General features: G+C 38.7%; 1 protein-coding gene across 1 annotated transcript in view; it reads left to right on the top strand.

The window, feature by feature from the left end:
* Sacm1l (SAC1 like phosphatidylinositide phosphatase) overlaps nt 1–24,238 on the top strand; it is a 53,752-nt gene that overhangs the window by 8,235 nt on the left and 21,279 nt on the right. Inside the window, exons 2-9 of the mRNA XM_005348162.2 lie at nt 1,943–2,040; nt 4,707–4,781; nt 6,798–6,925; nt 12,087–12,236; nt 12,849–12,908; nt 14,513–14,546; nt 21,060–21,161; nt 23,335–23,420. Coding sequence (XP_005348219.1) covers nt 1,943–2,040; nt 4,707–4,781; nt 6,798–6,925; nt 12,087–12,236; nt 12,849–12,908; nt 14,513–14,546; nt 21,060–21,161; nt 23,335–23,420 — 733 coding nt within the window. The remainder of the gene's footprint in view (nt 1–1,942; nt 2,041–4,706; nt 4,782–6,797; nt 6,926–12,086; nt 12,237–12,848; nt 12,909–14,512; nt 14,547–21,059; nt 21,162–23,334; nt 23,421–24,238) is intronic.

Raw genomic sequence — 24,238 nt, forward strand, 5'->3', positions numbered from 1 at the left:
CCACCACCCGGCTAAGAATTCATTTTCAAATTCATTTATATTGGTGTCTCTTGTCTCTCTACTTGTGGTAGAGGAGCTGATGTCATTATTTTCTTCGGGCTGGAGCCTGAGATTGGGCTTAGCTTCTCAAGGCCCTCTCCTGTCCTTGTACTCCAGCCCCTATACCTTAGGAGCCATCAGTAACTGGCTAAGCCATTTTCAGGATGAAACTCTTCTCTCTGCCACTTTTCTGACTAACAAGATCATATTGGGTCTAACCCTACCATCCGAGACTTGCATCCCCCTTTTATTTTTATTTTTTATTTTTTGGTTTTTTGAGATATTTTTTTCTGTGAGAAATCCACCTGCCTCTGCCTCTCTGGGTAGTTACTCAGTAGATAGGAACACAGTGACTGTTCAAGATTGTTCATGGCACCTTCATTACTAATATCCCAAAGCCAAAAACCAGCCCAGATACCTATCAAAAGGGAATGAAGAGATGGTGATGGGCCCATTCGGTGAAATAGATCTGGTGGTAAAAGGGAACAAAGCCCTAAATACTGACATTTTGTTTTCTTTGTTGTATAGTATTTTGCTTGATATTCATTCTCTTAGAATATTCCCTAAAATGAAAGAACCTAGTCTAATATTAACAGTTCAGTAACTAATAACCCACAAATAGATGTTAGTTGTATTTGAATAATCAAGGATTGGCTATTTCTCAGAAAACTGACAGTCAGAAATAGTAAGTATACAGTATATTCTGCTATGAGACACATCTCTGTAACACTAGATAGCGTACTTACTAGGTAAATAGAAAATTAATGGCAGTAGATGGCTGTGTAAGATTTTTCATTGACAAAGTGTGGCAGAGTCATGGGAGGAAAGAGGAGGAAAAGGCCCGAGATTGCTCTCACACACAAACCTGAAGTCTGGTGAATCAACAGTACAGACTGGGTGGGGCGGGGACTCTGCCTATGGTGACCCTAGAGTGACTTTGAGGTAAGGCTCGCCCACTATTTTACATTTCCTGAGTTAGCCCTTAACTATGCTGAGTTGGCAGATCAATCCAGTTTATCTCTTGAGAAACTGTTTTTGTTTTGTTTTGTTATATTCATTTGTTAGACTTTGGGTACAAAATTGTGTATCATAATGGGTTCTCATTTTTTGTCCCTATTATTTTATTGTTGTCTTTTTTTATAAAATGAAGGTTTTTTTTTCCACGAAGGTATACATAAAGCAAAAGTTTAATTTATTTTAAAAAAATTTAACATTTTAGCTAGCACAAATCTATTTTAGTTACATATTTAAATAATTTAGTCCTGGTGATGATACTTGGGGCCTTGCACATACAAGATAAGTACTTGCCCACTGAACTGTGTCCCCAGCCCTTAATACAGCATCTAATTTACTGTGTGTTTAACAAGCCCTAAGTCCCCAAAACTTTCTCATTTAATTCATGTTGTACATGCGTTGATTCCCTTATTGTAAGGGAATTATGAACAGAAAAAGACAAATTTTTGTGTATGGTCCTACCTTTCCCATGGTGCTGAATTAATACATTAGAGAAGATTATTCTTTTCTTAAGTGATTCAAATTTATGGCTTTATACAAAATTAAAATCTTATAGCATTAAATACACAAATGGAAAAAAATTACAGTAAATTCAGAAGGATAATGAACTTAGCAGTACCATCAGTTTAGAAGTAGTGATTTATACTGCATGAAAACCTGGTTGTAATAATTTTTGTTTTTGTTTTTCAAGAAACAGTGTTTCTCTGTTTAACAGTCATAGGTGTCCTGGAACTGGCTCTGTAGACCATGCTGGCCTCAAACTCAGAGATCCATCTGCCTCTGCCTCCAAGTGCTGGAATTAAAGGCATGCACCACCATCCCCTGGCTGTAATAACTTTTTACGTCATGGCTTTATTTGACTTATTTATGCTTGTCAATTTCTTCTTAGGCATATCACACCTGAAAAGTTTTATGTGGAAGCTTGTGACGATGGAGCAGATGATGTGCTCACCATTGACCGCGTGTCCACGGAGGTCACCCTTGCAGGTATGTTTAGTTTCGGAGATTCCCAGAAAGACTCAGCATTGAGATTACAGTAATTAAGACTGTCGGGGATGCATCATTAGGAGCCTCTTCAAGTGCCTTCTTATTAGAAAACTTAACTTTTGCTACCTCAGTTAGTTTGGGGGTAGGTGTTTTTTTGAGAAAGGGTTTTGCTGTATAATTCAGGCTGTTCTGGAGCTCATGTAGCCTAGGGTGACCCAGAAGTCGGGTCTAGCTGCCTTTACCTCCCAAGTGCTGAGATTATAGGTGTGTGTTACCATGTCTAGGCCAGAATTCTTTCTGCGTTTCCCTGTTTGTATTCTGATAGCTTTGATTTCAGTGTCCAGACTGACAGTCAAGAGTAAAGAAGGTGTTTCGGCTTTAAGTGTGAAGAGCTTGCACAGCTGCTTTGTTTGGTTTTGGAAAGTTTCATAACTATGAGAGTACTTAAACAAAGAAAAGAAAATGTATTTCACCAACTGAAACTTTAAATGTTTCAAGCAATGCTTTTTTTTTTAATCCAATTTTATTTTTTGCTTCCCTTGGGTGTGAAAATATTCTTTCTCCAGTTGTGTGTATGGAACTATTTGAGTTCTGAAGAAATTAATGTTAAATAATTTTGATGGCAAAATAATGTACCGGGTAATAGCACATTAGAACCTTTAATTTCATTGGTTAAGCACCAAGTAGTAGCACATTAGAATTTCATATTTCATTTGTTTAGTACCAGGATACTCCTATTAGAATGTTATATTTCATTGATTTAAAATTTGTAGTTCACTTCCAAGCAGTTATATGTTTCTTATTTTTAGGAAACTCTTTGGTGAATTCAAGTCAGCGTGAAGTGACCTGAATAAATACATAACAAATTCCAAGCCACCCAGGGGACATATTAAAACCCTATCTTAAAGAAAAGATTGATTTGAATTACCAGACTAGGTATTTAGTAAATATTGTGTGAGTAGGTAAAATAAGATATAAAAATATTTTCAGTAGTTTAATAATAAAAAGATGGCTAATCTTTCCATTTGTTTGGGTAACTGGTTATTTCTGTAAGTACCTCAGACAGTTTTTCTTTGACAAATGTCATTAGAGTTCTGCTTCAGGTTGATAATTAACATGTTCTGTCTGTCTCTTGCTTGATGGTTTCTCTCAAGGTAGCTGATTGGTTTTAACTTATTAATATTCTTTCAGAAATGCATTGTACCATTCAACATATTATTTCTTTAGGCATTAGTGATGAGCTAGTGCTTTGTAAGTGTTTTAGTAAAGTGTATTCTCATTTATTTTTGGACTAGCAATGACTTTATGTGTAGGTAGAGATTGAAGCTCCATTTAGTAGACTGAAATATTAATGGTCAAGACGTGCTTCACCTAAGATGATACCAACAGTCCTCAGAAAGTGAAATACTTTGATACAAAGTCAGTGCTAATGAGAGGCTAACTTACCAGCTGTTTCTCTTTACCAGTAGGAATGCAAACTGTGGCCTTAGAAAATAGGTTATTTTGCTTACATGTAAAACTAACATGTTTTGATAATATTACAGTTTTATTACTACTGTGCTCTATAGCCCATAAATCTTACTGTTCTACTAGTAGTACATTTGATTTGCCAAATAATTTCAGTATATTCAAAACAAAATGGTCTGTCTCTTGAGCTGCTTTTTTGCTCAGACACTCTCCTTCTTTTCCTCTTTATTTATTTGTAGGTACAATCTTGCTGTGTAACCCAGGCTATCCTAAAACTCATTTCTAGTTTTCATATTAGGTAATTACAGAATATTATTATCAAATCAGTTGAATTATTAAGGACTAACATAATGGATCTTGACCATTTTTAGCATTTTATTTAGAACTAGTTATTTAGAATAACAGAATTACTACTGTGACTGATTTTAAAGATTAGGACTTGAGTTTACAGTAGTGAGATTCAGGTTGATAAATCGAAAGAAAGCTGGAAAAAATAAGCTTAATAAAACAAAGTTTTCTAGGCACATAGGTTTGGAGAGCCCTGTGTTAGAGAGAGACTGCTCCCTTTACTGCAGCCCTCGGAGTTGTGCTCACGTGACTGTGGGAGCTGGAATAGTGGTGTTTGAATTTGAATCAAGCAAAAAAGTCCTTGTTTGATCTGGAATTCTCACGAGTACTATAAAATGTGTTCTGTGAAACATATTGGCTGAAAGTTTAACAATTGTGAAGTGCAATCTCTAAGATGCAATTTTATTGATAATGGATGTCATTGATAGAAATCAGGGTTAGTAGGTTGCCTTCTTGCCTACTTGTGTACATTGTTGCTAGACACAGGAGAAAAATGCTTTTTCTTCCTTTCTTCTCTTGAATCTCAGACATGGATGGGCAGTTCTGGTTTCATATTCTGTTAGTAGTATTGAGATTCTCTAATCCTTATTTCTGCTTACTCTTAAAGGGATAGATAGTACTTAGTCTTCTGGCAACATTACAAACAATACAAGGAAACTGAAATATGTTGTTTTTGAAATCATCTTCTTTAATATCACATGGACACCTGTATTGTATGTTCTGCAGAAATGGAGGTCTGATATTAATGAAAAGTTAGTTTTTTAGAACAAATTATACAGATTGATTAAGTTGAAGTTACTCAAACTAAATTTCTGTTTTGTTGATGAGTTTTTCTATTTTCTTTTTTTAAGTCAAAAAAGATGTCCCCCCTTCAGCTGTTACAAGACCAATATTTGGGATACTGGGCACAATCCATCTGGTAGCAGGTAAGAGAAAATAAGCCAAGATGGGAAAGAAGGTAATTAAATTGATAACATTAGATAGTGAGAAAAAAATGTTCTTCCTGTCATTTGTTAGCTAAATCTCTAGGTTAGGTATTTGTCCTCAGTTTCTAAATATAATATTCTCCAAACAGTTTTATTTATCACCCTGAAATATTCTGGATTTTTTTTTGGGGGGGGGGCGAGTGGTTGGTTTTTTTCTGACAGGGTTTCTTTGTTGTGTAGCCCTGGCTGTCCTGGAAATTACTCTGTAGACCAGGCTGGTCTCAAACTCACAGTGATCCACCTGCCTCTGCCTCCCAAATGCTGGGATTAAAGGCATGCACCACCACTACTCAGCCTGAAGTACTCTTTTTAAAAGAAAAATTTCATGTTTGATTAACTGGATTTGAAATCTCCTAAATTTTCATACATTCCTTTTTTTATTTTTATTTTGGGTTTTTGAGGCAGGGTTTCTCGGTATAACCAGTCCCAGATGTCCTGGAACTAGCTCTTGTAGACCAGGCTGGTCTTGAACTCACAGAGATTTGCCTGCCTCTGCCTCCCAAGTGCTGGGATTAAAGGTGTGTACCACCACCACCTGGCAATTTTAATAAATTCTAAGAACATTAATTTTTGTTAGAGGGTTTCTCTGTATAGTGCTAACTGTCCTGGAAGTTGCTGTATAAATCAGGCTGATCTGGAACTCACAGAGATCCTCCTACATCTGCCTTCCAAGTGCTGGGATGAAAAGCATGGACCACCATGCCCAGCCCATTTAAAAAAAAATTAATGCATTGATCAGAATATTCTGTACCTTCAACCTCACACTGATAGGACAGCTATGTTCCAGTGTGACACTTGGTTCGAGTTATTAAGAAAGTATTTGTTTATTTGACCTGTGGTTTGAATCTATATTTATAGCTGGCTTTGAACTCTTTCTGTATTCAAGGCTGGCCTCCAACTCACTATCCTGCCTCTGCCTCCCAAGTGTTGGGATTATAGGTATGTGCAAGAAGATAGATTTTCATTTGGCTTTCATTTTATTGAACTCTTAAAATGTTCTTATTTTTGCTTTGTTTTTACTTAAGTCACTATGCTAGATGAAAGTTATAAAAGATTTCAAATGTTCCATTTTCTTGCAATTAAATTAGTTCACAGTTTAGTGATAGAGGTATACAAGTAATAAGATATTATAGCAGTGTTACAGCTTTTAGGAAAGATTTATATACAGGAAAACTTGTGCAGGGCAGCTGGAGGTAAAACGTTGAACAGATCTTAAGAATTCATATAATGAGAGCTGGGAATATAGGTTGGTGGTAGTGTGTAACTATCATTTAAGATCCCAGCTTCTGTTATCATTTTTAAAAAAGAAAGGGCAAGGGAGGGAACTATGCTTAATGATCAGGGAAGGGACTCGGGGGTTGCCAGGGTAAAGACTGGCATATTGTGCATAGGCTGTCATGATGTTGATGTCCAGTCACTTGTGGGTTCCCAGTATCTGGTTAGGTGCACTGCCCCAGCACGTCTGTCCACCATTGAGAGTGGTCAGGACAAAGGAACGGTATAGGGAAGACTGCCCAGCACTCGCTAGGTCTTATGACTTCTGGTGTTTTAAGGCACAAGCTTGGAAAAAAAATATTTTCTGTCTCTACTCTCTATCAGCTAAGCTCAGTTCAAAAGGTTTGCTTTTCTCTTTTTGAGGAAAAAAATGGCCTTTTAAGAGAAAATTTTCAATAATATATTACTCTTTATATTCATAAATTTTAAGAATGCTTTTAAAAAATGGGTCTTTTATCTGAGTAGCTAAATGCAGTCTCATTTTGCCAGGCTTTAAAGTTTACAGATAAGGACCATTCCTCTGTGGTTTCTGTTTGTTGGTTTTTGTGGTCTGCTAAGACTCCAACCCAGGGCCCCCTCACCCATGCTGAGCATGGGCTCTGGCACTGCTCTGAACCCAGCTTGCCTCACTTCTGTATTTGTTTGTTTGTTTGTTTATTTATTTATTTATTTATTTTGCAGGTAATTATCTTGTTGTCATTACCAAAAAGATTAAAGTAGGTGAATTTTTTAATCATGTAATCTGGAAAGCTACAGATTTTGACGTTCTTTCTTATAAGAAGACAATGTTGCACTTGACTGATATTCAGGTAAGAATTCAGAAGCAGTTATTAATTGCAAAACTCAAAAGTTCCATGGAGTAGGGGGTTGTAAAATGTAGATGGATCTCTTATAAACCTAGTTATTAAACAACCTATAGAATGAATTGTTCTACTAACTTTCTACTTATCTATAAAAATATTTTTTATTTATTGTTTCTTTTTTTTCTTTTCTTTCTTTCTTTCTTTCTTTCTTTTTTTTTTTAAAGAAAACTGTCTTTTTCTAAGGGGCTGGAGAGATGGCTCAGTGGTTAAGAGCGCTGGCTGGTTTTCCAGAGGACCTAAGCTCAATTCTTAGCTCACAGCTGTCTATAATTCCAGGTTCAGGAGTTGTGACACTTTCACAGAGACACATATTCAGACAAAACACTAATACACATTAAAAAATCATTTAAAATATTTTTTAAAGCTCATATTTTGTTGGTTTTATTTTTAAATAATGGAAATTTTAAATTATGAAGTTCTTTATGGAGAAAAAGACACAAATAGAATGACCAGGAACTCAATACTCAGCCTTAACTTCATATTCTCTATAGGAAAATATTAGATACTTTTGAAATTGTTTTTTATTCCTTTTTTCTTCTAGAAGAAAGTTTTCTTCACTGTTAATCACTTGGGACACAGACACACAGACACACACACACACACACACACACAGTGTGTGTATACAGAACATGTATATATATTTTCACATAGTCTTCCCTTTGCCAGCTCCTTTGTCCACAGATTTTAGTTACCTGGTTTAGTTAACACTAGACCCCTAACAACACGGAGTAAATGTTAGTAACCATGGTAGATTAATTGAGGAAGTAACTTAGTTACCTAGTTTAGTTAACACTAGACCCCTAACAACACGGAGTAAATGTTAGTGACCATGGTAGATTAACTGAGGAAGTAACTTAGTTATCTAGTTTAGTTAACACTAGATCCCTAACAACACGGAGTAAATGTTAGTGACCATGGTAGATTAACTGAGGAAGTAATTTAGCAGAGATGAAAGTGCAGACAGACAAATGGCAGCTCTCAAAGTGATGTGAGATTGGACATAGTCTAGGGACTGGGTACAAAGACAGGGTAATGAAGTCACCAGCAAAGTGGAGTGGCTGTGACCGAAAGGAAGAGCAGGTGCTAACTGCAACACACTTTGTTAAAGGAATTGCCAGAAGAATGACATGGCATTCAAAGTGCAAAGGATAAAATAGTAAAAACTCATGTAAGACTCAGAACAGTTTGTAACATTTACCAGTGTCAGAATAGATACTCCTGATCATAAATTACATGATAAGGAGCAATGGGCAGGTGCTGCTCAGGTTTCTTGATAAATTTTTAACAAAGTAAAATATTTCCAATTTTTATATTTCTGATAGTTTTGATTATAATTTACCTACTACTGGGTGTAGTGGCACATGCTTGTAATTGTAGCATTGGAGACTGAAGCATGAGGTCAATGAGCTGTGGAAGGGACTCTTGTCAGACAGGTGCTGTCACTCATTAAATGCAGTGCTAATATTAGTTTCACTGTTCATTCATTTTTTGATTCATTTATAACTTAAAATAAGAACATCTCTGGTGGCTTTTTTTATAATGTGTATGAATGTTTTGCCTGCATGTATGGATGTGTACCACATGTGTTCCTGGTGCCTGCAGAGGTCAGAAAAATGCAGTGAATCCCTTGGAACTAGAGTCGTGGATGATTGTGAGCCTACTGATAACTGAAGAGCAGCCAGAGTCCTCTTAGCCATTGAGCCAACTTTTCATCCCCAAGAACATTATTTAATATTTTCACAAAATCCTTCAAGGTTCAGAACAATCAATTTTTCAAGTGGCTTATATAAAGTAGTTTATGTCATTAAGGTTTAAGATAACATGGTCATTTTTTACACTGTACAAAGTGAAGATTGACAATACTTATTTTCCAAAGGTATTTTTTTGCTTGAAATATGGTGACATTTTCGCAAATTGGTTTAGTAATAGGAGCGGCGGGCTGCCTTCCCAGCACCCCGCTGCCCGCACGGCTAGCTTTATACCCTAAATAATTACACGGACACTGTATTCTTTTAATGACTGCTTGGCCCTTTAGCTCTAGCCCTTTTCTCGGCTAACTCTCGCATCTGGACTAACCCATTTCCAATCATGTGTGTCGCACCCCAAGGTGCGCTTACCGGGAGATTCTAGCCTACGTCCATCCTGGGTCGGAGCTTCATTGCGTGTGCCTCAGAGAGCAGAGCTCTCGCCTCTGCCCGCAGGAGTGGAGCATCGTGTCTCTCTGAGGTGTCTGCCCCTGAGAGGAGAGCTGTTGAGTCTCTGACCTCACTTCCTCTTCCGCCCAGCATTCTGCTCCTCCCACTTACGTTCTAACCTATCAGGTCAAGCAGCTTCTTTATTAAATCAACCAATGACCTTCCTCCATCAAATTGGGTTTGCGATTCTGATGTATGATCTCCCCCCCCCCCAAGTGTGTAGACAGACTGGTGCATAGCCCTCATGTGGTGGTCAGAGGGCAGTTCTAGGCACTGACCCGGACAGGTTTCTACTTGTTTGTCTCCACATACACTGAGCTTCCAGGGATTCTCCATTTCTACCTTTCACCTCACTTTAGGAGCACTGGGATTATGGACGACATCAACGTGCCCAGGTTTAGGTTGGTTTTGGGAGTCTGAACTCAGGTCCCCATGCTTGTATGACAAGCCATGTACCCACTGAAACATCCACCAATCCTCTTTTCAGGTTTTGAAACTTACTTTTTCTAGAATTGATTATTGAGTTTATAAAGTTAGACCTCTCCAGAATGCTTGTTTCCAAAGTAATTTACAAGGGTTTTTCTTTAAAAATGTGCCCTCTCCTTTACTGTGTAGCTCTGGTTGTCCTGCAACTCACTTTGTAGACCAGGCTGGCCTCAACCTCACAGAGATCCACCTGTCTCTGTCCCCCTCCCACCCCCCATGCCCCAAGTGCTGGGATTAAAGGCGTGTGCCTTAAAAAGTATTTTATACCTTAGTTTTTGTTTTGTTTTTTTGTTTGCTTGTTTTTTGTTTTTTTGTTTGTTTTTCTGGTGAGATAAGGCCCTTACTATGTAGCCCCAACAGGCCTGGAACTCATAGAGCTCCGTCTTATTCTGCCTCCTGGGTGCTAGGATTAAAGGCATGTACCAAGTTCCTGGCTCTATTTTTTAAAAAGGGTATTGGTTTTCTTTTTGCGTGTGAACCAATGTGTTTAATTATGGTTACTTTTATAGGAACATGGGCAGTTTACCAGAAAATGTCTTTCCCACCCCCAACAGCCATCTTATCCTCAGGGAGGAGAATGCCTTGTTTGTTTCTACAAGACTTGTTTTTCCAAAACATATGCCTTATCTGTAAAAATGCCAAATCATAACCCTGTTTTACCAATTAAAACTGTAATATATGCTTTTTTATACTTTAGAATTTCCTTTTTCCTAATATATTAGTATGTTCATTCTCCATGAGAAATAATATTTTAAATAAATAAGCATGAAGCTTAGAGCTCAGTCTTTAATGCACTTCCTTACCAACATGAGGGCCTGAGTTTGATCCCTAGAACTTCAGTAAAAATCCAGACATGGTTACATTTGTAATCTCAGGTGATGGGGAGACAGACACGGTTGAATTTTAGCCCTTGTTGACCAGCCAGCCTCTGCCAGTCTTTGAGTTCCGGGGCTCAACAAAGATAGATGGTGGGGTCTGGAGAGATGTCTCAGTGGGTAAGAGCACTTACTGCTCTTGCAGGAGGTGGCTTACAACTATATGTAACTTCAGTTCTGGGATCACACGTGGTACACGTACATATATAGGCAAAACATTCATACACTTAAAATTAATAAAGTCATTCTCTGGCTTCCATACTCACCCTCACACACCTATGCACACCAACACATATGTACACACATGAAATAAAAGTAGAACTACTCAGGAATATTTTCTTGGATTTGTCATCAAGCCATAAAGCTAATTTTGTGCTGTTTACTACAGTTTTATTTTGCTTTTGCTAGTCTGTGCTTAAATTAAAAAATACATATGCATTTGTAATGTATATGTTTACATGTTAATCATTTAATAACTATTAAACATTATCAAACCTTGACAGTGTGTTTGTTTTTGGAACAAATTTGTTCTTTTTTAAAAACATCAATATTGTTTTTAACTGGGAAAGCCAGCTAAAATTGTTATTATAAAATAAAGGAAATACTCCTTTTAATAGGCTTTATAAATGACTCTATTTCCTATCCAGCCCAAATCAGTGAATTTTTCTAAAAATGAGGATGATGCTCATCTCTTGATTTGTTTGTTTGATTTGCTAATGAGGATAACGATGGTAGACCCAAACAGGGTGGGTAATGAAGGACAGAGGGAATCTGGGAAGTATTGCACACTACAGGCTGTGCTGTATCTAAGGTGGTGGTGTTTTTTTTTGTTTTTTTGTTTTTAAAGATTTATTTATTATGTATACAACTTTCTGCCTCCACACGCCAGAGGAGGGCGCCAGATCTCTTTACAGATGGTTTGGAGCCACCATGTGGTTGCTGGGAATTGATGGAAGAGCAGACAGTGCTCTTAACCACTGAGCCATCTTTCCAGCCCGGTGGTATTTTCTTGAGAGCAGGGGAGCGCAGCTACTCATGTACCCTTGACCAAAGACCGGTCCTCCTCTATTGGGGGAGGTCTGCCTCTTCAGCTGAGTGTGTGTGCAGCTTCAGGAGGGATGCACATGGAATAGTGAAGGAGGAAGGGGACACCTGCCTAGCCAGCAGGATCAGCTGAATCAACTCTGGCGATCAGTGACAGATAACACAGCCAGATTGCCCTCACATCTGGTGGCTGTTTTCTTAAAAAACTCCTCTGGCCTGGCGGTGGTGGTCATGTACACACCTTTAACCCCAGCACTCCAGAGGCAGAAGGATCACAGGAGGATCTCTGTGAATTCAAGGCCAGTCTGGGATACAGAACAAGGCTACACAGAGAAACCCTGTCTCGAAAAACAAAAACCCAACTCTTATGCTTTAGAGTGATAGTTGTGGAGATACCAAAGGGAGGAGGCTATACCTATACCAAGTGAGTTCAATACCTATAGCGTTTATAGACTATTTCCCATCTCTTTTCAGGTGCTATTGAACTCTTTCTTTTCATCTTTGCAGTTACAAGATAATAAAACTTTCCTAGCAATGCTAAACCATGTGTTGAGTATGGATGGATTTTACTTTTCAACAACATATGACTTGACCCATACTTTGCAACGGCTGTCTAACACAAGTCCAGAATTTCAAGAAATGAGTCTCTTGGAAAGGGTAAGCTGGATCTTCAGGTAGCTTAATTTATTTTTAGCTGTTTTTAAAAGAGGCATGTCCCTTATACCTATAAAAATTTATGGGTTTATTTTTTTTTTTTTTCCTATCCCCCACTTCCCAGTTCTGGTGATAAATTCAGGGCCTCATGTGCTAGGCAAGCACCCTTCCATTGAAGAGGTGACTCTGAGGTGGCAGTCACTGAAGAACTAACTGAGGAGACAGCAGAAAGGACATGTGTAGAATTCCTTTATCTTGGAGGAGGTTAGGCATGAGTGGGGTCAAGATAGAGGGCGAGTAGCCATGCAATAGCTATGCTGGGTCAGGTGTTGTCCTTGGGTGGTGGTAGTGGAGATGGAGAAATTCGTGTAGACCTGAATAAGATTTAGTTCTTGGCCAGCGATTATCTAGAAAGGTGGAAGAGGATACCTGTGTGTGACGAGGCAGACAGGAATCCCGGGAGAAGAGGAGCAGATTTGAAGTGAGGTGTATCCTGTTGGGACATGTCAGAGAAAGTCATGTTAGTCACCAGGTGGAGGCATTGATGAGTGTAGTTTTCCATCTGGGGACACTTACTGTGGCTGGAGGTATTTCATTAAGTTTCCAAACTTTCAGGCAGATCAGCGGTTTGTATGGAATGGGCATCTGCTCAGAGAACTGTCTGCTCAGCCAGAGGTAATGTACTCCTATTCAAATTTGCTTTCTTATTGTAATACATATTTCATGTGTTAAAATAAGTAACTGCTCACTATGGAATGGGTAAATAATTCTAATCAACTGTAACACACACACACACACACACACACACACACACACACACACACACACACACACACGTGGCCGTTCTTGCCCTCTCTCACTGCTCTATGTAGAAGTCTAATCTATGTATTAGCTTCCTGACGCTCTGGAGAGCGTGTTTAGGCTCAGGGCTTTCAGAATTTTCAGTCCATTGTCTGACGACTCCCTTGCCTTTGGGTCTTTAGTCAGGAGAACATTGATGGAGCAAACTGCTCACTTCATGGTAGCTAGTCAACAAAGGGAGACAGACTAAGGTATAGGACCTTCATAAAGGGCCGTTTTTAATGACCGTCATTCCTTCTACTAGACTGCACCTTCTAAATTTCAAGAACTTCTCTGGTGCCAAGCTTTTTAAAACACAAGCTATTAGGGGCACTTAAGGTACAAAGTTTAATATTTATGAATGGAAGCTTTAAATAAAATAACATTACTTTCTCTAAGACAGCTAGAATGAATTGTACTGATGGAATAATGTATAAGTAAGGGATAGGGCCTTAGTCCTGTCTGTGCGAAAACCACAGCTCTCATCTTAAAGGGAGTACGAGATTTATTCTGGAGCCATTTTGAATGACTATGGCATAGGAACACAGATTTAGGTTAACGTATACATAATAAATAAATTAATTAAATAAATAAAATCTTAAAAAAAACCCAAAACTCCAAATTCCATGTTTCAATGTGGAAGAAGTTTGAAGTTTTTTTAGTTTTACAGAACAATGGAGTCATAAATCTCAAGTTTAAAATACATTGATGTGTACTTCAAAGGGGCTGTAACAGCAAGACGGGAAGGAAGCTTTTTATAGGCCCAAGATGCTACCTGATGACATCTTAGCTTTTAAGTTAGTGGAAGCTAATCATCTGCTAAGTAATGAATTCCAAAAGATTTTTCTTTAATCTATTAATCATAGAATGTCAGTTCTGACACAGAGGTTGGGCAAGGATGGCTGTTCTAGAGACTGGGACTAGCCCAGGACAGGGTAACTAGCTTCTGAACCTCTAGCATTTCCAGTCTCCAGGGGACTGCGGTTCTAACTAGTCACCTCTGCAAGCCCGGCTTATGTCCAGGAGCTCTTGTTCACCGTCTCCAGGCCAGGTGGAAACTCCGCTAACTCACCACCAGCCTTCATCCTGTGTTTACAGTGATTTGTTTTCTGCCATTTCCAGAATATTTATTTTTAGTAGTTGGTATTGCAGATCATTAGCCTGGTTGGTTATTTTCTAGAAGTAGAAGAGTTATAGGCAAAGACTAAGGAGTCTGCAACTTCACATAGTTTTACTGGGTTCATGTGTGACCGTTTAAACCCAGTGATTACTGTGCCTTCTTAGCACAACATTACAGACATCTCCCTCACCTTAGAAGTTGCATGTTAATCTCACTGCATGGTTATGTTTGTGTGTTACTGCTTGTGTGTAAATATGTCTTACATGGCTTATTATTTAAGGTGTGGTGATTCTAAATGCATTGCATATCTTCTTTTTAGGTCCATCGGTTTGCTCTTCCGGTGTTACATGGCTGTATCCTTATCTGAAATTTTTGCATCTTATTTTCTACAGTTTTTGTTTACATTTCAAGTTATTTACATGTTTAAATGTTAAAAACATTTAATTTTTTTAAAAATTTTTTTGAGATAGGGTTTCTCGGTTTCTCTGTAGCTTTGGAGCCTGTTCTGGAGCTAGCTCTTGTAGACCAGGCTGGCCTCGAACTCAGAGATCTGCCTGCCTCTGCCTCCTGAGTACTGGGATTAAAGGTGTGCGCCACCACTGCCCGGCTAAAACATTTAAATTTCAAGACAGATGCAATTTCAAATGTGATGTAAGATGAATATTTCAGAATTAGAAATTGCTGTTAATGTAATCTTAGCATAGACTGAAACCTCTTCCCCCCTTTTAGGTTATTTCCTCTGCAGAGTAAATTATTATTTTTGCTAGGAATTTGGGGCCTGGTGGCTTTTAAAGGAAGGTGTGTAACTGCATCTTCCTGTTTAGAGGTATCTTATAGCAGTGAATTACAGAAGAGTAGAGTGAGCCTATTTAAATGATGCTTTTCTTTAGTGTTAAAAAAATCAGATTTACGAACATCAGTGATCAACAACTTGAAAAGAAGCAAATTATTTTAAATTACTTATTTAAATTATTATAAATTTTAAGTATAATTTCAAGAATGATAGAAACATGAAAATAGAAATACAAAGAATAACACTTAGGGAAAGTCAAAGTATAAATACAAAGCATGTGTTGTTTATCTAATTGTAGATACCACTGTAAAACAGGAGCTCCCAGAGAATGGGCTCCTGAAGAAGGTGTAGTCAGGACCCTGTGTAGGAACTAGGATCTCTGTTTCGAGCACAGCGATGAAGTTTATTGACCTAGCACTTGGATTTATTGGTTCATTAGCTACTATAAATTTTTATATTATTAAGAGACGTAATTGAGGAAATAAATCAGAAAAATCTCAGCATAAAGCTCTTGTTTAGTCTGTTGTCTTCATTCCCTGTCTGGCTCTCCTCCTTCTCCCTTCCCTCCTCCCTTGCTCCTCCTTCCTCTCCTGTCTCCCTTTTCTTTAGACAGACTTTTTTTGGGGCCGCCAGCTCACAGAAAATGACATGGAGACTTACTATTAATGAACCATTAATGATGAAAGCCTGGCCTTTAGCTTAGGCTTGTTCCCAACCAGCTCTTAGAACTTAATTAACCTGCTTCTGTTAATCTGTGTTCTGCCCTGTGACCTTTTACCTCTCCTCCATTCTGTATGTCTAGCAGCCTCTGTGTCTCGCTGGTGTCTCCCACATACCTAGATTCATCCTGACTTCCTTTCTCTGCCTGGAAGTCCCTCCTAACCTCTCCTGCCTAGCTGTTGGCCATTTGGCTCTTTATTAAACCAATCAGGTGCCTTAGGCAGGCAAGGTGAAAGAGTGGCACATGTACACACAGTGTGATAAAGTATCCTGCAGCAGTAATCAGTAAGATCATAGACTTGTTCTCTAGGCAGCTTTATAATTAACTTACCTATTTACCATTGATTACAAGCTTAAAATGGACTTTTGTTTAATGTAGTTTGTTAACTGGGAATGTATTTCTAGGTCTTATATTTATAGAGAGATCAAGTACATCTGAGTGGAGTATAGTATAGATCGGGGGAGATGTGTTCATGAGACTCTTAATCCAGACTATCTAGGGCTCTCTAGGCCAGGAGAGGGCTGCAACTTTTACTTCACATGTGGTGAAAAGCTTTGGGAGAGTAGAGGTTGAGCAGAGGATTGGCATAAGATAGTACCGCTCTGTCAGTAGGCCAGGTGTGAGTGAGACAAGGTCATGGCCAGTGAGAGGTGAGTTTCCCAAGAATCAGGAAGCTCTCTGTATTGTCAGGTAGGTATCTATACAGAATATGAAAGATTGGTGTAACTGTAAGGTTCTTGTCATGGTAAGTGGAAGGAAACCATCCATTGAGATGGGAAAGCCTGAAGGTGGGAGGGAAGGAGAAAAGTATCATTCATTTGAGAAGCTCAGCATTTCTGAATAGGTAAGTGAAGCTGTGAGGGAGGAGGGAGGAGCCAGATTAGTAGAGGTGTGTGTGAGATGCATGTCTAGAGTCAAAGGACAACTTCAGGGACCTTTTGGGTCCTGAGGCTTGAGCTCCTTGTAGGCTTGGTAGCAAGTACCTTAACCCATTTGAGTCATCTCTCTGGCCTAACAGATTCAGGGTAGATGGCATTTCTTTATTTCTTACAGCATCTGTTTAGTTTGTGTGTGCACGGACACACTTGTGGAGGGCAGAGACAGCTTTCAGGAGTCTGTTCTCTTCTTCCACCTTGTGGCTTCTAGGGATTGATTGAATTCAAATCTTCAGACTTGGCCACATGTGCCTTTGTCCACTGATCCATCTCATCAGCGCCAAGATGGCATTTCAGTCCATGAAATGTGATGAGATTATTAAAGGGAGACGTGGAGACACTCAGTCTAAAGAGGGAGAGATGTAATATTGGAGTTTCTGCATCGTGAGAGAATGATAGAGCCATGTGCTGCAGGCCTTAGAAGAAAGAACTTCTAGAAATGAACCACAGTGGGTGAACTGGAAGGGCAGATTTTAGGGAAGGAAAAGCAAGTGAAAGTAATACCCTGGGACCAAGTGAAGACCGTTTCTAGAGAGTGTCAGCTGAGACACGCTAGTGTTAAATATGACTTCAGGAAGGAGGTTATGTTCCTGCTCCTGTCCTCCCTCTCCAAATGAGGAGATTAACAAATTCTGCTAAGAAAGGTTTTAGAGAAGTTGCCCGTGGCAAGGGTCTTTACTGGAGTGAGGATCTGAGTGTGTGAGCAGAGGGAATTCTGGCCTGGCTGGGGGTTGGATGGGTAATAATGTCATAAGAACATCTAGGCCTTGCCTTTTCAGTGAAACATGAAACAATGTTGTTTGCCATGGAGTGTGGAAATCTAGTAGCTGTGGAGTGGGCCTCCTGCAGAGTATGGGGTCGGGATCTGGGTCTAACTCTGGATAAAGAGTAGTGAAATCATTCATTTTTCAAAAGTTCTCTCATTTTGATGGTTGGTGTGTTTTTGCATGCATACATACATACTCTCTGTAATCAGAGGAAAATGAGTCATGAAGTCATCTTTCCTGCCATACTTAACTCTCTAGCAGCAGGCTGATGTGTTTTATCCTTGTGTCCTGCCTCAGAATAGTTTGGGCAAGCAAGTGAAATGAGACTGCCTTGGAATCTCCTCTGTTGCTGTGATTTTTGAAGGAAGTAACTTGGGAGCTGGGGAACCATCAGTGAGTGTGGTGGTGACAGATGGCAGGGATGGATCATTAGCGGTTTCCGTTGATCCTTGTGCATTTGCCAGTGCTTCTTATAGGAATTCCCAATGCATTCATACCAGTAATTTAAGAGAATGTTAATAACAGCACTTTATGACAAAATAGTGAGCCCCGCAGAATAGAGGAATTAGGTGTTCATGGTCTGGTCCTTTACAGATTACAAACAACTCTGAAGAATAAATTGCTCTGGAATGACTCTGGGAACTGGTGTGTGTGTGTGTGTGTGTGACAGCTTTAGAAGCTGTGATGTGGTATCATAAAGCTCAAATGCAAGCTTTTTTATTTTTTAAATGGTGATTATAAGTATAGAAACTGGAAAGATGAGAATGATTGCCACACACTTGTTAAAGGTTAATTCTGAATATAAATTCAACTGGCTAGAAAGGAGAAGAAATGGGTAAATTGAGACTTGGTTATATTCTGAAGTTAGATAGGCTCATGGATTATTTTATTATGCTTTATGAGGAGTGAATCAAATTTTATTAGGAAAAAGATGTTACATATAGCAAACAGGGAAAACCCAAACAGATGAGCAAAAATAAATGATATGGCCAGTGTAACAATAAAACTTGTTATCCTCGTAATTCCTCCATGAGTTGGATAAACTCGACAATGTCAGGAGTTGGTAAAGAGGATAGCTGAAATAATTCTCAAGTCCATTGACATTTCTTGATAGTATTAGCTGGTGATCCATGTCCACACGCTCACACAAAGAAATGTTTGTTGAAACTGGTTATGAGAGCAGAATCCAGAAACAACTTGTATGTCTGTCGAATGGATAAATAAACGAGTATGTCCTTTCTGTTGTGGTGGTGTGTGCCTGCACTCTCAGCCCCGTGTCAGCTGAGGCCGGAAGGTTAACAGTTTTGAGACCTCCCTACCCCAACAAAACAACTCATATTTTATGCAGGGGATAATTAAATAACTGTAGGGGTGAATTAGCCTCAAACATACAGAGAATGCAAGGCCACAGGGATGCTTACATTGTGTCGACTGAGGTTTTCTGTCTCGCCTGGTCCTGCAGCCGTTAATTCCCAAAGAATCACACAGAGGTCTACATTAGTTTTAAACTGATTGGCCCATGAGCTCAGGCTTCTTATTAACTAATTCTGATATCTTACATTAGCCTATAATTCTTGTCTGAGTTAGCCACGTGGCTTGGTACCTTTTTTGGTGAGGCAGTCACATCTTGCTTCCTCTGAGGCTGGGTCACGACTGACGAATGCATCTTCTTCCCAGAATTCTCCTTGCCCTGCCTTTACTTCCTGCCTGGTTACTGGCCAGTCAGCGTTTTATGAAAAATAATACAAGTGACAGGATAAAAGACCATTGTCTCACAGCAACGCTGCGATGCCTTTCATGCAAAAAAGTAGAAAGCCGTTCAGAATAAATATATTGTTTAGTGGCAAAACTAGAAAACGAAGCCAAGGAGTGAAGTGAGTAGTCTGTGTTGACACACTTTCCTTTCCCATCTGCCGGCCCCCAGATAATTGACATGGAGGCATAATATTAATTATAAATGCTCGGGTGATAGTTCAGGCTTAGTAATAACTAGCTCTTTTTTTTTTTTTTTTAAAAAAAACCTACTTGTTTTCATTTTACATACCAATCCCAGTTCCCACTCCCTCCCCTCCTTCCATTTCCTCCACCTTCCCCCTGATAACTAACTCTTAAAACAAATTAACCCATTTCTGTTCGTCTATATGCTGCTACATGTCTCGTGGCTTTACCTGTCCTCCAGCATCTCCTGGCGACTTTTCTAACCCTGCCCTTCATCTTCCCAGAATTCTCCTAGTCTGGCTCTCCTGCTCAGTCTCTTCCTGCCCAGCTATAGCCCCGTCAGTTCTTTATTAACCAGTGAGAGAGATACTTATTTACAATGTACAAAGATTGTTCCACAGCAGGTCCCTTTCTCAATGGCAGTAGTAGAGCCGGACAGAGAGAGCTCAGCGTGCTTCAGAGGTGGACTTGTGTGCAAAGATTTTATTTTGATCATACAGATTTGGCTTAAAAGCCAAGCCACCATTTTATTTATTTTTTGTTTTTGTTTTTTGTTTGTTTTGTTTTTTGAGACAGGGTTTTTCTGTAGTTTTCGGGCTTGTCCTGGAACTTGCTCTGTCAACCAGGCTGGCCTCAAACTCACAGAGATCTGCTTGTCTCTGCCTCCCGAGTGTTGGGATTAAAGGTGGACACCACCACCACCACCGCCTGGCTAAGCCACCATTTTAGTCAGTTTTAATTATACAGTTCAGTGACTAGTATTGAAGGAAAGGTTTGGAGAAATCCCAGGCTGACCTGACTCTGCACTTCTACCTCTGAGTCGCGTGCAGGGGTCATTACATCTGACTTTATGTCATCCTGAGAGCCAACCCTCAGGGCTGCATGCCTGCTAGAAAGCACTCTACCACTTTACATGTTTTTTGCTTTAATTTTTTTCCCCATTTTTAGGCTTATTTTTACATTCCAGAGACAAAGCAGTTAAAGTTTATTTCAATCTGTAAATCTTCATATGCCAACTATAATTATACATATGGTATATTTCACATTCTTGTTTGTTTGTTTTTAGAGACACAGTTTTTCTGTGTAGCCCTGACCTGACTATCCTGGAACTTAGTCTGTAGACCAGGTTGCCCTTGAACTTAGGGAGATCTGCCTCTGCTTCTGTCTCCCAAGTGCTGGGAAAGGCGTGCACCACTTCTGCCCAGCTATAGTTCGTATTTTTCCTTAACCGCAATAGCTTTTTTTCTTCATTTAATTTTTAAGTAGTTACTTTTTGCAGTGCAAGGGACTGAACCCCTGGGCTGAGTTATGTTCCTAACTCCTACTCTGTTTTCCATTTTTTTAATTTGAAGGTTAATTAATTTCAGATTCCTGATTTTCGTTCAGAATAGGGTTTTTGGTGGTCACTGACACCTACCTAGTTCTATACGTTTAGAAAGTAGTTGAAGATATCAGGGAAAGGAAAAAAACTAAATAGACACACTAGCAAAGTCTTAAATACTCTGTACATGTGTCACTGTGGGAGAACTGACTTGACAAACTTCACAGTTGGAAATGAAGATACTAGAGATTTGGGAATAATCATGAAGAACCAGAAAGACTTGTATATCCTGTCTTTTTCCTCCTAAAGACTGTTCATTCCTATTATAGTAAATAGAGTTGTATTGAATCTAGAACTATTCCTACATTACATTTTTCTTAATATAGTTAAGTTATTACTATGCACTCGTGTTCTATTAATGGAAAATATTTTGATTGGATTCTCATCTCCAGAAGGAGTTGTTTCAGAGCTGGTGTGCGATATTATGTAAGAGGTAAGAATCATTTCATGTCACATGACTGGGCCATAGCTTTTGTCTAATGTCTGCCTTAATAACTTATGTGACCTTTTATATATTGTGTTATTTGATGCCTCTTTTAATGGTTTGTGCCCTCATTATAATAATTAGTAGGTCTTCTTGGTCTCTTTGTATATATAAAGGTAATCATTTTATTTCATGACTTCAGTTTATAGAATGTTTATTTACGTTTTGAACATTCTGTAGGCTACTACACTAAAAATATGCTAATTTGCTCAAACCAAATAGTTATTGTAAATATTAAGATTCCCCATCATTTGTTTTGCTTTCAACCATAATATATCAGAATAAAATCCTGTTAAAAAATAACTGTCATTTTGAGCTCAGAGAGTTATATAGAGATATCTAATTAATCTTATTACAGATGGTATAATAGCATTGGGAAAAAGCTACTAAGAATGGCTTCAACCAAATTATAGTTAACATCTTGGATTATTAAGCATTGAATACATATTTTAAATATTTTTGTTTTGTTTTTCGAGACAGAGTTTCTCTATATAGTCCTGGCTGCCCTAGATCTTACTCTGTAAACCAGGCTGGCCTTGAACTCACAGAGGTTTGCTTGCCTTTGCCTCTAGAGTGCTAGGACTAACAGCCTGCATCACCACTGCCTGGCTGTGAATTTTATTTTTTAAATTATAGAAATTTCTCATCTGATATGCTTGGTTCTTACTCCTCTGCCAGATAACCAGATATCAGTTTCTTATTTATTCTACCCTGTAACTTTTTATATTAATTCAGGTATGTTTTCTTCCTTTTATAGACAGTGGTTATATTTTATACATGTTCTCCTACATCTTGGTTTCTTAAGAAATTAATACATTTTAGAAGTCTTTTCATAATGATATCTCCCTCCTTCCTGCTTTCCTTTCTTTCACATCTTCCTCTTTTTAAAACACTGCATCTTGTTCCTTTTGGGAATTATGTAAGGTGTCTTCCTCAGTGTTCTCTTGCTGTGAAGAGACACTATGACCACAGCAACTCTTATAAAAAGAAAACATTTAGTTGGGGCTGGCTTACAGTTTCAAAGGTTTAGTCCATTACATCATGGACTCAAGCAGACATGGTCGTGGAGAGTAATTGAGAGGTATACATCCAGATTTGCAGGCAGAAGGAAGAGAAGAGACACTGGGACTGGCTAGGGCTTTTGAAACTCCAAAGCCCATCCTCCCAGTGACAATTCCTCCAAGAAGGCCATCGCTACTTCAACAAGGTCATACCTACTCCTTCTCAAGTAGTGTCACTGCCCAATATGAGTCTAGGGGGCCATTCACGTTCAAACCACCACAGAAGGAAACAAAGGTAGCCTGTGCCTCTGAAAGTCATTTGGCATTCAGAAGTCATACCATTGCTAGTGAGCTCAGTAAATTTGCTTCCTTCTGATTATCTACTAATGTATAGTTAGAGATATACTGATCACAATATTCAAAGTGCTTATTGTAGAAACGTGTCAGAGAAAAAGAATGTTTTAAATATCGGCGAATTAAAAATCCATTGATTTCTTTCCGATAATCTTTCTGGTAATCTGGGTCAGGACTACCTTGGAAATTATTTTTGCTTAGTAACAACAAAATAATGTAAACAAGCTAGTAAGGAAGCACTTCAGATAGACCTGACCAGTGTGAGGCTCTGGTAAGTACATACATTAAACTGCTCTCAGACCAGGTGTCATGGACATGGTCATGATCATGGATGTTTAGGATCATATACAATTTTTTATTTGATAACTAAATATCTTCTAGAGATTCTTAGCATTACAACTAAGCACTACTGATGCAGTTAGCCGAGTTTTTATTTAGTATTATTACCTAGTGTAATCACAAAAAATGATAGCTTTTAACTCCAACATAGGATTTGTAGGCATGCTTGACTTTCTTTTCTCCAGAGGGAACTGTGTTTTGAGGATGTTTATAGTGTTTAAAGTATCAACTAGCTTTATGTTTATATAAATGAATTTTAACTATTCTTTCAGCCTATTTAAGCAAGCTTCTTTTAGTTTTCTAATAATGTACTATTTGTTTGAACTTTAATTTGTGAGTACTTATCCACTAATGTAAACTAAGTTGATAATTCTTGTTATCTTGAGTTAATGATTTTTTTGATACATGTCTTTTATACCAAATGTTAGGAATTGATTCTGAAGGCCACGCAGCTAACTTTGTAGAAACAGAGCAGATCGTGCACTACAGTGGGAACAGGGCTTCATTTGTGCAGGCAAGTGCATGTGTCTGGTGGTCATCCAGTTGGCCTTTTCTACTTTATTTTCGTTTGCTGTCGTGTTGAAATTTTCTTCTTCCCCTTCCGTTTTTATTTTTCTTTGTTTTTCTTCTCTTCCCCTTCCTTCTCTTTTTTGAAACAGGTTCTCATGTAGCACTGGCTGACCCTAGACTTACTTTATAATTGGTTACATGAGTTTGAATTCCTGATCCTCCTGCCTTTACATCCCCAATACTAGGATTACATGTGTTTACTGCCAGGTCAATATTTCCTTCTTTTTAAAATACTATCTTTGTGTACAGTGTGGAAAAAGTGCAGCATATAAAAGGGGTGTTAGTCTGGCCCTGCCTTATGTATACTTCCTGCTTTTTAATGAAATCCCCCCAAAAGAAGAAGGAAGTGTGACGTTTATGGAAGTTCAGCAGTGTAAGCCTTTAGATCCCACCTCAGGTGATGATGCAGGCACAAGCTGATAGAGTAAACTTGGCTTTACCTGCCTTACTCAGTCCTGCTCACCAATTGTCTCCTGGTGAAGTTGTACAGTATTTCCTACTCCAGAGTGTCAGTGGCTAAACAAATTCCGATGTTCATAAATACATTCCTTTAAGAATGAGTAAAGCAATTTCCCATTTTTTTTTATATTGCCAAGCTATATAATATACATATTTAGAACTTAGGGAGATCACAGAACTTTCCATTATGCAGGTGCCGTGTGTGTAACACTGGGAAGGGAAAGTGCTTTTTAAGCATATTTCCATAAAACAAGAATTAACTTTCTCTCTCTCTCTTCTTCCCTCTCCCCCCTCTCCTCCCCC

This window comes from Microtus ochrogaster, chromosome 5, assembly GCF_000317375.1.
Source record: "Microtus ochrogaster isolate Prairie Vole_2 chromosome 5, MicOch1.0, whole genome shotgun sequence".
Taxonomy (NCBI): Eukaryota; Metazoa; Chordata; class Mammalia; order Rodentia; family Cricetidae; genus Microtus; species Microtus ochrogaster.